Source organism: Anguilla anguilla, chromosome 6 (genome assembly GCF_013347855.1).
Source record: "Anguilla anguilla isolate fAngAng1 chromosome 6, fAngAng1.pri, whole genome shotgun sequence".
Lineage (NCBI taxonomy): Eukaryota > Metazoa > Chordata > Actinopteri > Anguilliformes > Anguillidae > Anguilla > Anguilla anguilla.
The window spans coordinates 12,930,416-12,943,774 of record NC_049206.1 but is presented as its reverse complement, the minus strand read 5'-3'; the positions used below and the strand labels follow the sequence as shown (position 1 = coordinate 12,943,774).

The window sequence follows — 13,359 nt, the reverse complement described above, 5'->3', positions numbered from 1 at the left end:
AATAATGATAATGTGATAATAATTTTGTTTAAAAATAATAATGACACCATAATTGCTAGGGAACATTAAGAAACTACAAAGATTTCATGATTGGAACATAATGGGATGTAAATGAGATCATGGTTTTTAGCTATCAGGAGCCTTTAAATTGTTCAGTTCAGTTTGTATTTTTTAAAATCCATTAAAATGTTCCATAAAATTGCTGTTTTCAGTATGCGGTATGTCAGCCATATGGAGTGCTTGCCCCTGTACCCTTTGGTCAGTATTGATGTTGACAGCTGAATAGTAATTAGAGGAAGCAGTGTCTGCATCATGTGACAGTATGGTTGGGAGCACATCACTTCCACTACCCCATTTCAACACTGTGCTTCCAGCTTGCTCATGTTCTCAATATTTACCTTTTTTTTCCATTTTGCTTTGGTGTTGCATTCAAATATCATTATTCAGTTATTTGCCATCATGGAATTAAAACAGTGCATCACTCCAGTGTATTGTCCTCTGTGAGTGAGAGTACTGTTAATATATTAAGCATGTAATGTGCTCACAAGAAGATATACAATGGCTTGGAATGCATCCTGTCTTATAGATGACTTCTGGTAGGAGAGAAGATTTTAGATGGGCAGGTCCCAAACAAGGTATGGTGAATTTATCATTATCATCACATACCATTGTAGAGGAGTAAAAACTTTTATTCAACCACATGTATTATTGTAATTATTAAAAATAAAATTTTACCATTATAACAGTAAGTACATTTATATTATTTTTATGTCTATACTATTATCTTTCACAGGTTTTGAATTACTACAGTGGGATATTAATCTTATGCTGGCTATAAACAGTGTAGTGTTGTTCATTATTCACTTGTTCTTGTGGTAACTTGTCTTCAAAGGATAGAGACCTAGCACAAATTGTATTGAAAAAAAAATCATTTTTTTGTTTTGATATTTCCTGAAAAGCATTAAATATGCAACAAATTCATTTAACATAACTTTATTCCTTTGGTAGACATAAATCCTGAACTGTACCCAAGTTTTTATGACACTTCCGTAAGAAAAACAGTCAAAGCATGTTAAATCAAAGCACGTTAAATGAGTCTGTATTTTTCTGTGACTTGGTTTCAATATGTTGTGTAACCTCCATTTTCAACTGACTGACGTGGTATCAGCATGATTAGATTTATCTGTGGTAAGTCATGTATTGCTCGGTAATGAGTACATTCAAACTCTGCATGTCTGCAAAGCCCTATTGTAGTTCCCCTCAACGCTTGCCCGTCCACAGCAATCCAGAGACATTCTGCATTCTGCATTAAAATTCACAGAAATATGTCATGTTTGAGTTTGTCCCCTGCAGAGGTTAACTTCTCGTCACTTTTGTTAACTTCTTTTCACTTAGAAAATCTACAAAGCATGCAATTTGACTAGGGGTGCCCAAACATTTGCATAATGCTATACATCCACCCGTCAATATAATTCTTGTTAGGAAGCAACGGGTTCCTGTAGTATTTTGTAGTTCCTGTAGTATGTCGTACTGTGTAGCCTTACTTAAATCATTGATGGGTAATTTGTGGAAAGGACCCAACCTTAGCTGTGCTTATGTTTTCTGACCTCAAATGTCTTGTTAAGTTGGTGGTTTTTTTAAAGGTCAACATTCCCCCACTCATTCAGATTGTTTCTTCAAAACACCCCCTCAAAAATAACAGAAATACAATACAGTAATTACATTGAATTTCAATGCAGTTTTATAAGTATGAAAATGAATATTAAGCAGTGCTGTCAACTCAAAGACTGAAACTTCTCCACCTCCACCCCTGAGCAGTTTCTTCACACCCCCATGGACCGAAATCTTCAACCAGAAATATTTCTGGCACGCAAGCTGTTATCTGATACATAGCATTTTCTTTAAACTGTCCATGTTATTTAAAGTTATAAAATCAATGTGATGCCAGGCTTGATTTGGAGAAATGCTGCGCATGAATGTAGATTTCTTTCTTTAATTCAGCAATAGTGCCATTAATAATAATTAACATAAGAATTGTTTGCATTAAAATAATTGTTTGCTGTCCTCATTCATATTTTAGGCTCCTTACTGTGAATAACTAATACAACTTAACACAAGAGCAATAACAACAAAAACAATTGCAACAAAATGGGAAAAAGATGAACCTCAAAATCAAGATGTCTTTGAAGACTTCTGTCAGTTCAGATCACAGACAGATGGTGACATCGAAAAGCTTGCGCAAGGAAGTGGTTATAACCATTTGCTCAGTTTTAGCCATTGCACACAGACACATAAGCAAAAGACAAGTGACAACTTTGGTGGAAGCATAGGCAGGTAAGTGCCAAATTAAATTAACTTTCCGCAAGAAAATAGCGTAGGACATGAAACAGCAGTAATTGCAAAATTAAAGTGATTTCAACCACTTAAGTAAATAAGGTCATAATGCTTAGGGCACATTGAATAATGTCTGTTACTAACTATGAATACGGTGCTAAACAATTTATTCTTTTGAAGGTCAGTTGCTTTGGTCAATGAGTTACCTACTTCCTGGCCTCCTGATATTTGTAAACAGATGAAAGCAGACAGTGAAGAAGGAGCACTTTTCACAGATATCTGATTGAGCGCCACGGGAGCATGACTCAAAGGTTGGTGTGTGAGGTGTGAAGAGTGAGGAGGCATGCACAGGCTGTGCTTCTGCATAATGGAACAGAGAAAGATTTGAAAAAAAAAAACTGAACAGTTTGTGAGTGCTGGCCTGTCTTTATATTCCCTATAGAAGTCCATAGAACAAGCAGCAATGTTATTAATGCAGATTCGTGTTATAATCCTTATAATATTAATTACATGAATTAATTGCATTTACTCTCTCTCTCCCTCTCTCTCTCTCTATCTATGTAAATACTATGTATATATATATATATATATATATATATATATATATATATATATATATATATATAGTACTGGCCAAAAGTATTAGAAGTATTAGAAATCTGATTTTTTAAATTTAATTTAAAAATTTGTGGACAAATACACCATTCAGTGAACACATTCTGTCTAATGTAGACTCAAGTGGTTTTTCTGTCTAAGGTATTAACAGTGGTTGGTGTCGGGAATTAAATAATTTTTTAGAAGTAATTTTGATTGGTTGAACATCAAAAGTATTACATTAGTTCATTCTTATTCAGTGTACTGACAGCTATTTGTCTTGTATCTGTCTAAATGAAGTTTAGTTTAGTCCTACTACATACTGCCAGGTCAGAAGGTCAGAAGGTATACAACTCAAAATTATAATTTTATGGTGTAATTTAGTAAATTCCAGAAAAGATATGTACACGCACACACACACACACACACACACACACACACACACACACGGACGTCCATGCTGTTGTCAATGAGATATACACATGCAAACACATGTAGACATTCAACACACAAAGACATACCTGTTCTTTTCAGACCAGCTGCACAAATCATCTCTGCAAAGGACCCTGTATTTTGAAAGACCGCCATTTTCTTGATTTCCTTGAGTCATCCATTTCTTTCTCTTTTTCTCAAACAATCTCAGCTTGCTTTCAGGAGACCAGTTTCAAGTGTTGTGAGTCTTAGTGGCATCTAATGCAATTAGAAAGTTTTAGTTAAGATAATGTTTCCTTTTGAAATGGAACAATTATTTTTCCGCTGTAGGCATTTAAAAAGATTTTTAAAATGTATAATTAGAACATTTTGAATTAGCAAACATTAGTTAAAGGAACTTTTTTAGTATGACAACAGCAATCTCGGTTACTGTCAGAACAGCCCACCTTTATGTTTGCATATAATTCTCATGATTTGTAAAAAAACAAATGTGAAAGTAAAGATACTGCCAGCTTGTCTGTGGTTTAACGCAGTGGTTCACATCCTCTGTTCTGGCACTTCCTTGTGTATGCCTATTTAAGTTCCAGCCAGTCTCTTGATCAGTCAATGTACCTGAAAGCACATGTTTATGTTCTTCCTTATTTCAGCACAAATTTTAACTTTTATCTTGCTTGTCATCAATCTATCTCCAAACTCCAAATATTTTTCACAATTGGCTTTGTTTTAGTGCCAGGTGTCCACACTTATAGAGTTAAGGACTTTGCTCATTTGTGCTGTAGGTCCATCAATTAATCAATTTAAAAATGCAACCTCTTTAAAAAAGGAATAATTGTTACAGCACATTACAGAAAATGAAAGCATGACTGGTCTGATTAAAAGCCTTTTAATGAATCTAGAGTTTTCATTGTTTGCTACAGGAACTTCAGTTGTTCCCTAAATGTGGTCTTAAGACTGTAATTTATCCCTGATTAGATATTATGTGTACATTTTTAGTCACAATTAACAGCTGCGTGTAATTCAAGAATTATGGTTGGAATGAAAACGAGCATAAACAAGAGGGCTCCAGGACTGGGGTAATTAGATGGCCACAGACCATATTGTTCTGATGCAACAAAGTAATTTACATACAAAGTTTAATTGGTTCTTCTTAAATGAAAGTAAATGTTAAGTAAATGTGAAGAACAAGGCAATGCTAAGTTGAGGCCTTTGTAGTGATTATTATAGACAATACCTTTACAAATGGGCAAAAAAAGATACACAGAGACTGGTGGCAAATTTTATCCATGAAGCCAAACTACATTTTGCTTTCCAACCTCATTAAAAACCTATGGGAGTCATTCTTAACAGTAACGTACTTACCACTGTGCACTTTCAGGGCACAACTAAAGGTTTAATTACTGATAGTGTTGGTGTTCAGTTTAGCTTAATAATTATCTGACCTAGGCAAGAATGAGAAATTGATAGGCAGGAATAGTGATGATAAACATGTGAACCGATCGCAGGTATTGTCTCTTACAGCGTCAAGATGAGCAAGTGCAATCTCACAGACATGGACAACATGATGGATTCTCTGCGGCTGGTCATCTACATCCCCATCTTTGTGTTTGGGCTCATCCTGAACACCACTGCCCTGTTGGTCTTCTGCTTCCAGCTCAAGAAGTGGACCGAGTCCACCATTTACATGACCAACCTGGCGCTGATGGACCAGCTGCTCCTCTTCTCCCTGCCATTTCGGATGTACAATTCCAAATGGGCTGCCAACAAGAGGGTCTTCTGCTCCTTTCTGGAGAGCCTGTACTTTGTGAGCATCTACGGCAGCATCTACACCATCACGTGCATCAGCGTTGACCGCTACATAGGCGTCAGTCACCCATTCAAGGCCAAGCAACTGCGCTCCCCGCGGAAGGCCCTGCTCGTGTGCGCCACTATCTGGGTGCTGGTGTTCGGCGCCACCGTGCCCGTCTACGACTTCCACCCCGGCGACGAAGGCAGGTTCCGCTGCTTCCACGGCTTCTCGGACAAGGGCTGGCACCCGGCGCTCATTGGCTGCCTGGAGGTTTTCGGCTTCCTGCTGCCGGCGGCGGTGCTGGTGGCCTGCTCCGCCCGGGTCGTCCGTGTGCTCCGGCGCTCGAGAGAGCGCAGCCCGAAAAACCAGGCCTGCATCCGGATCATCTACAGCGGCCTAGTCGCCTTCCTGGTGCCCTTCACCCCCAGCCACCTAGCCATCCTGCTGCAGTTCTTTGTGCGGCGAGGTACCATCACTGACTGCACACTACAGGCCAACATCACCGTGTTCGTCCAGCTGGCCATGACCCTGGCCAACGTCACCTGCTGTCTGGACGCCCTCTGCTACTATTTTGTCGCCAAGGAAGTCCGCACCTCGAGTATCAGGAGGTCCTTCCGCCAGTGGAGAAGTACAATTAACTCTGGCAGTCTGGCAGGAATGGATCCTCAGAATTGGACTGAGCTGAGTGCCACACAAAGGATTGGGGGGCCAGAGGGCAGGGGGCAGGAAAGCTTAGTGTGTGCGTCACCAAAGACAAACACCCCAACCACAGCCAATGGAAGAGCTGAATTAGTTCGGCCTAATTCGACAAACAGTCCGAGTGTCTCTGGTTAGAAGTTGTACCCTGTGATGTGACAAATGTGGGTGTTCCCTCCTACAAAACATACTGAAGGTATCTGTGCTGTGGCTTTCACAGCAGCAACTTCCTTTTAGCAGTTGGTTGGGGGTTGCACTTTAGAAGGGGAGGATTTAGCGTGACTCAGTGTGGACATCCATCAGTTAAGAACAGTGATGTCATATACTGGAAACAGGAATGTTGATGTTCTGGCTAAACCAATTGCCACTGGTATCACAGCTAGTTTACAATGCAAGAAATCAGGACAAGAATCTTAAGGTTTACGGTTTAAGAATCTCAATCAAAGGTTTAAATTGTAAACAAATCTTCTCTTTGCAAAGAAAAATCATATTGCACTGCAATATACAATGCCCATTTGCAAGTGTAAGCCCATCGAATCATTACTAAAGTGCCTATCACTTCAAAAGGCTCACCAACAGGCACCCACACCCAGTTCACCCAGCTGAGCTGCCACAGCTACTGCTTCAGCCCTCTGAGTACTGAATAGCCCTAACAGATTACATAGCCAGGCTCAAATCTGTGCCAAATGCAGCCCAGCTGTGACAGGGAGTCCACTGCAGGAGGACATAACCGACTTACACCCATGACGGGTAGGGTGGTTTCAAATTGGCGGGGCTTCCTTAGGTACCAACTGCCTTAGGTCCTCCCAGTGATGAGGCAAGGCCCTCACAGGCAAGCAGCTGTCATGAGTAAGAAAAAACATAGTTAGTGCTATTATGCCTGCCATACTGTATAGATTTTAGTGCTGAAACAGTAACCGCTTTGCATGCAAGCTCATGCGACTCAGCTCCAGTGATCCTTGTGTAAATGTGGAGACGCAATTCTAAACGGAGGAGACAGAAAGTGAGAGTCATGAGACTGCTGGGTAGATTACTTTATTAATATTTTTTATCGCCTTCAATGCCCTCACACAAATCTGAGCATAAACTCTGATCTTTTATCCCTTGCCATAGGCACACACTCTTTTCACTTGAGTACAGTTAGTGATACATAGATCTTCAGTAACAACCACAGATGTTTGCAGATGAACACACCCAGTCTGGTTTTCAAACAGAAAGACGACATGATGTGTGGCTGCTCAGAACTACACACAGAGCCACACGCACCACAGGCTCACTTGCTCACAGGAAGTCAGAAACAAAATGGGTGTACTGTATACTGGCGGTGCTAAACTAAACAGACCTTTCCTCACTTAAAAAAGGAGTGAAATATTCCAATGGTGAAAACTGGAATGGTGAACTCTTTCAATGCAACCTTTATGTAGTTTAATTTGAAGATTCATTTAATCAGTGGGTAGGTGGGTGGTAGGTGGCCCGTTACACCAAAAATTACAATCACTTTCTGGAGCACAGAGACCCATTTTACTTGACTGTGCTACTGTCCAACAGGGGGCACCAATGATATAAGAATCAGTCGCATAATTATCTATAGATCCTAATGGCCAGGCTTCAACTTTCAGGCAGCATGCAAACAATAACCATGGTGATCATGAGTCATCTATTTTTACTGTTTAAAGTTGATTCTGCAAGCTCACTGACCAATACCTAAATATATCTTAATACGCAAAGACTGTGATTGTTCAACAAGGAAGAACACAGAAGTCTACGAAAAGATGTTCACCTTGTTTTGATGGTGTTACCCAGAGCCATAGAAAGAGAGAGTCGCGTCAACTCCGTTCACTCCAACGGGCCAATTATTTTACAGCAATGGCAGATCGTGGAGAGTCTGAATAGTTCCAAACATTGGGAGCTAGTAGCAGCAGCGCCGTAGAGTAGCAGTGTTTTTGACTCTGTGATACACTTTTAAAAGGTAAGAAGATAAAATCAACAGCATTTTTGATACTTTCTTATTTGCACATTTGAATCGAATTAACAATGAGTTAAAGCATGTTAGCTCATTATTTTCCACCAAAGTAGTAGATTTAGCTAACGTTAACAGAACATTATGGTAAGAATTGTTATGGTAATTGTTTGTTATGGCCCTTCTATGTATTTAGGTTGTTATCTGACCCTTTTTTGTCTGCCAAATAAATGTCATAATTTTTCACACATTTTGTAGTGGAAGCATTACTTTAGAAATTAAATTGAATAAGAGTTGGTGAAATAATTTGGAAGTTGGTGAAATGAGGATGATTTTTTGTTGTTGTAGTCAATGAAATCCTTTTATATTGGAGGTCATGAATTGAATAGACTGCTTTTACCTAACCCCTACATAGCGTTTCTTGAATAAGGTACTTTGTAAAAATTAATTGTACTGTACTATAGCAATAGATATGTTCTTGGGGTAGGGATCTTCCTATTAAGGAGTACTTATTACAGCCCATATTGAATCGAATTGAATTTATTTGACAATTAAAACACATATAAAACTGCACTGCAGTTGTTACAGACATTAAAAATCATTGAGGATAAAAAAAAAACAACACAAAGCCGAAAGAGGCTTATTTCCATTGTGGTCCTCCAACACTCAACAAAACAAGACACAAAAAAGGAAAAGGCAAGTACAAACCATAGGGTCTACTACGTACAACAGAATCACAATCCTAACATTAGGGAGCAAAAGGGATAACTACATAGGAACCTTATCGATCAGCCAGGATTTTGTTAACCTTTTAAAACTTCTCAGAGAGGGAGTTGATTTAATTAACATACCCAAACTATTCCACTCCGAAGCTCCTAGGTATGTAAAATAACCTTTTCCAGCAAGACTTTTAAATCATATGTGTACTCCATTTGGATTTGGATCTGGATCTTATGGCAAATTTGTTGTGACTTTACTTTACTGATTATTCATGCATCATTCAGCATTTTGACAAGTTTCACAAGCAAACATATGTATATATATATATATATATATATATATGAATAAAAAATCATTTTTGCAGTAACCTAGCTCTGAAAAATGTTAATAAGCTGCCTAGCTAGGCTGTCTAATGTCTAGCTATAGTGAGTAACAACAAAAAATAACAAACAAAAAAATTTTCCTAATGTATTAGTTGCAAGTTGTTCGTTTCTACCAGCCACCTAGCTAGCTGACCAGATGTAGCCTAAGCCAGACAATGTTTTTGTTGTTGGTTGTTACTCACTAGCTAGATATTAAACAGCCTAGCTAGGCAGCTGACTAAAAATTCTGATCTAGGTTACAGCAAAAATGATTTTTATTCAGACAGGACAATGAATATGAAACACGATATTAAACCCGGTCAACATTTAACGAACACAACTGTCTGTCAAAAATAGGTGACACGCCCACAAACAGCCGACTGTGGGGACGCGGCGACAGGCGGCCGTCGCCGCGTATAGTGTGGCTTAACCGTAACCCCGGGCACCCACCGCACGCGTACCGTAAGCGGCGCGTAACAGGGCGAAGTAGCACGGCGCGGCGCGTAGTGTGTCTACACAGGTTACGTTTGTGTCGCGCAAAGGCTTGCTTAAAGCTCTATATTCCTAGTGGTTCTCACAGTCTGCAGTGGGATTACATCGTGTATTTCACGTTTGTTCACGACTGTTGATTATGGGTTGAGTGAATACTTGGTGAGAGACCTTTTTCAGTTTGTTAATTTGGTAATATTTCGTTAACTCATGTAAATACGTGAGAAAGTAAACGCTTTAAAGAATTACCATAATCTTAAATCGCAACGTAGCCTGCATAATAATTAATCTCAAACTGTATTAATTTATTTGCTTGGTTAACAAGCGTGCCAATTTTATGAAGAATATGTAATGATCATAATAATAATAAATAATCCGTAATCAACCACTGGGTATTCGCGTGTCGTCTGGTCATTCACGTCAAAACATTTATAGGATCAGATTTAGTAAAATCAGCTAATCATCAAAAAGATAGCGTAACAGTTTAATCTTGAAGGGATATGAACACCACAACGCCATGAACACCGGAAGCTTTGAAGTACAAGTGCACTAGACCACTAAATAATCTGATTTTTTAAAGCTCTGTGGATTATCTGATTTTTATTAACAAGCCCTTTTTAAAAGCACGGCGAACGAAGACATCGGAGAAGTCAAATAGGCTGAGCAATGGTTGGTTAAAAACTACCTTCCAACAGTCGAGCTAACAAACCGCTGCTCGGTGCATTCACTTCTACATCATTCAATAGGCTACGTCTTTCTGTGGTGTATTTTCAAATTCACCCCACCCCCTCGAAATTAAGTTTGCCTTTCCCCAGGTTCCAGTTTTTTTTGTTGTTGTTTTTTTTCCTGCAAGGACAATACAAAAACGAAAAAAAATTTTTTTAGCTGCTTATAAAATATCTGGGAGGGAACTAGGGACACCCCCAGTAGCCTAATATAAGGATGAAATATAAATCAGAGCACGTACCTAGCATTTTAGAGCATATGTCTGTGTATAAACAGGTCATCACGACGCGCGACAAGCAGAAAAATAGAACAGAAGCGAAAAACTACGCTTCAGTTCGCTTGTGTCGCACAAGCTTCGCAGCTGGTTCGCGACGCGTTCGCATCTGGTGTAGAGGACGTCGCCCGCTGCCGTTGTAATAACAGTAGGCTACTTCAACTACGCTTCAGTTACGCGCGTAGTGCGCTCGCGGTTGTCACGCGTGCGGTGGGTGTCTGGTTTAAGGCTCTGGTGTTACCTATAGGTATGTTTGTTCTGTCAGTGCCCCCAGGTGGCAAATGTTGCAACTGCAGGACCAAGTGGGATTCATTCAGCCAGTTTTGCTTGGGGAATAGTAGAAAGTCACAGTGAGAGGCAGGTATGAAATTGAGCTGGGGAAATCCCATTCTTTGCAAAAATCACCATCAGAACTTTATTGGCACGGTAAGACAGGACCTCAGTTTAGCTCATCAATCAATCAGTTAATCAATTTATCTTTATTTTTGTGCAGTACATTTGCAAGCTTTACAATAGACATTTTACAGACTGAAACAAAAATAAAAAATAAAATAAAAACTGGAATATTATCCACTGCCCCCTTAAAACACAATACAGATGAACTTCTGTAGATCAGTGGGCTGCAGAGAAGAATAGTTACATACAAATGCAAGGGTGATGAATAATTCAGGTTCTATGATGGTCATGTCCTTTATGTATCTGATGCTGAAGAAGCCACCAGAAAGGCATCCTTATCAACCTATATTCGACCTGTATTACTAAATGCAAGCTTTTCCGGTTGTGTTTCAAAGTAATTATGCCCTTCTCTACCACCCCATAGCACCATCACCCTTTTCTCGGAAAGGAGAAACTAGGTTGTGGTTATCTCACTTTCTAGTTTTAGACAGAAGAAAAATACTCATTGTGGGTGTAACATTTGTGCCACTTATCTGAAAAAATGATCGGCTCATCTTGTCTTGCGAGCCGAAATGCAGTATGGGTGAACGTTATTTTAGCCACCATGTACAGCGTGGTGGTCGTCATGGGGTTACCACTGAATGGGCTGTGCATATGGAAAAATGGCCATGGCACGGGTTGAGGACATCCAACATCGGTTTCCTTGTTCAATGTTGCACTATCCGTCTTTGCCGTGGCTCTGCGCATCTATTATTACGCGACAGCGGCATGGCCCTTTGGAGCCGTGACATGCTCTACCTCCAGCAGGCTGTTCCGTGTCAACGTGGAGGCTACACCAGCGCCGTCTTCATCGCTTTCATCAGGCCCGACTGCTGGCAGTGGTGTTCCCTCTGCGCGCGCGGGTGCTTCGTACTCCGAGTGTTAACTCTTGCTCTTTCGTGTTAGAAGATTTGGATGGTTGTAACCTAGTGGCTATAATTTATTTTTGTTGGACTCACCCTTTTTGTTTCAAATTATTAATAAATTTTTTTTTTTTTTTTTTTTTTTTTTGCTTGTGTGGTTATGTGGTTTTTGGTCTAAGAAGCACTATAGTAGACCAGCCTAAATCATAGGGAGGCATCATAGTTTTTGGGTGCCATTAATCCTGGATTTTCAACAAGGACCCCAGGGAGTCCTTGAAGGAAATGTAGGGGGTCTCTGGCCAACTGATATGTGCACAGATAGACTCCTCCATCAGCCCCAGTGTGTTGTGAGTCCCCTAGATGCCTTTCAGTCTGGATGGGGGTCCCTGAATCAGAAAAAGGTGAAAACCAGCACAAGAGTAGTTTCAAAAAACACTGGTAATTTAAAATGTATGCAGAAGTATTTAGTGTTGTTTTTCTCAACCAGGCAACAGTACTGGCGAGAAGAGGAATAGAATTAATATCCTATTATTAGCCTCGTTCACAGGACCACTGCTGCTGCACATTTTAACCACCTCTCATCAAAGATGGGTTAGACGACCTTTCAAGACGATAAACAGGAAATGCTGAGAAAACCACAAATGATAAAATCTTACATACCCTTCATTTGCAGATAGAAGCTCTATTCAATACTGTTTGGTATGAACATGTAATTTGTCTCACCTACATTTAATCTGTGATCTTTGTTCATATAATATTTGCATGAAACTCTAAAATCCTACATATATACACTCACCACTTTATTAGGTACACCTTGCTAGTACCGGGTTGTCTTCTGCTGCTGTACCCCATCTGCTTCAAGATTCTACGTGTTGTGCATTCAGAGATGCCCTTCTGCATACCTCGGTTTTAACAAGTGGTTATTTGAACTACTGTTGCCCTTCTATAAGCTCGAACCAGTCTGGCCATTCTCCTCTGACATCTGCCATCAACAAGGCATTTTTGCCCAGAGAACCGCCGCTCACTGGACATTTTCTCTTTTTTGGACCATTCTCTGTAAACCCTAGAGATGGTTGTGCTTGAAAATCCCAGTAGATCAGCAGTTTCTGAAATACTCAAACCAGCCTGTCTGGCACCAACAACCATGCCACGTTCAAAGTCACTTAAATCACCTTTCTTCCCCATTCTGATGCTTGGTTTGAATTTCAGCAGATCGTCTTGACCATGTCTACATGCCTGAACGCATTGAGTTGCTGCCACATGAGTGGCTTTTTAGATATTTGCGTTAAGGAGCAGTTGAACAGGTGTACTGCGCTTGTAACCGAAAGGTCGCAGGTTCGATTCCCGGGTAAGGACACTGCCGTTGTACCCTTGAGCAAGGTACTAAACTGCATTGCTTCAGTATATATCCAGCTGTATAAATGGATACAATGTAAAGTGCTATGTACAAAAGTACATAGGTGGTAAAGTACATAGGTGGTACAAAAGTAAGTCGCTCTGGATAAGAGCATCTGCTAAATGCCTGTAATGTAATGTAATGTGTACCTAATAAAGTGGACGGTGTGTGTGTGTATGCAGTCCATAAGCATTTGGACACTGACACAATTGTTTTGGTTCTGTACTCCAGGACATTGGATTTGACATGAGGTTAAAGTGCAGACTGTCAACTTTACATCCACGTCGGGTGA

At 40.0% G+C, this 13,359-nt stretch overlaps 1 protein-coding gene across 5 annotated transcripts; it reads left to right on the top strand.

The window, feature by feature from the left end:
* The first annotated feature begins 294 nt into the window (after positions 1–294).
* On the top strand, positions 295–8,052 carry LOC118228816 (G-protein coupled receptor 55-like). 5 transcript variants are annotated; one of them, XM_035420273.1, is made up of 4 exons: positions 300–635; positions 2,081–2,334; positions 2,515–2,645; positions 4,879–8,052. In XM_035420273.1, the coding sequence occupies exons 3-4, from the start codon at positions 2,635–2,637 to the stop codon at positions 5,978–5,980; spliced, it is 1,113 nt and encodes a 370-aa protein (XP_035276164.1). In that variant the 5' UTR covers positions 300–635; positions 2,081–2,334; positions 2,515–2,634; the 3' UTR covers positions 5,981–8,052. The 5 variants fall into 5 exon arrangements, with proteins under 5 accessions (XP_035276162.1, XP_035276164.1, XP_035276163.1 ...); XM_035420272.1 differs by having other exon boundaries at positions 794–2,334; XM_035420275.1 differs by lacking the exon at positions 2,081–2,334.
* The last annotated feature ends 5,307 nt before the right edge of the window (positions 8,053–13,359 follow it).

Bases quoted from the DNA above. Each gene is read 5' to 3' on its own strand.
- LOC118228816 (XM_035420271.1), top strand. From the start codon at position 616: ATGGGCAGGTCCCAAACAAG. The intron at 636-4,878 runs GTATGGTGAATT...TGTCTCTTACAG, and splicing joins ATGGGCAGGTCCCAAACAAG to CGTCAAGATGAGCAAGTGCA.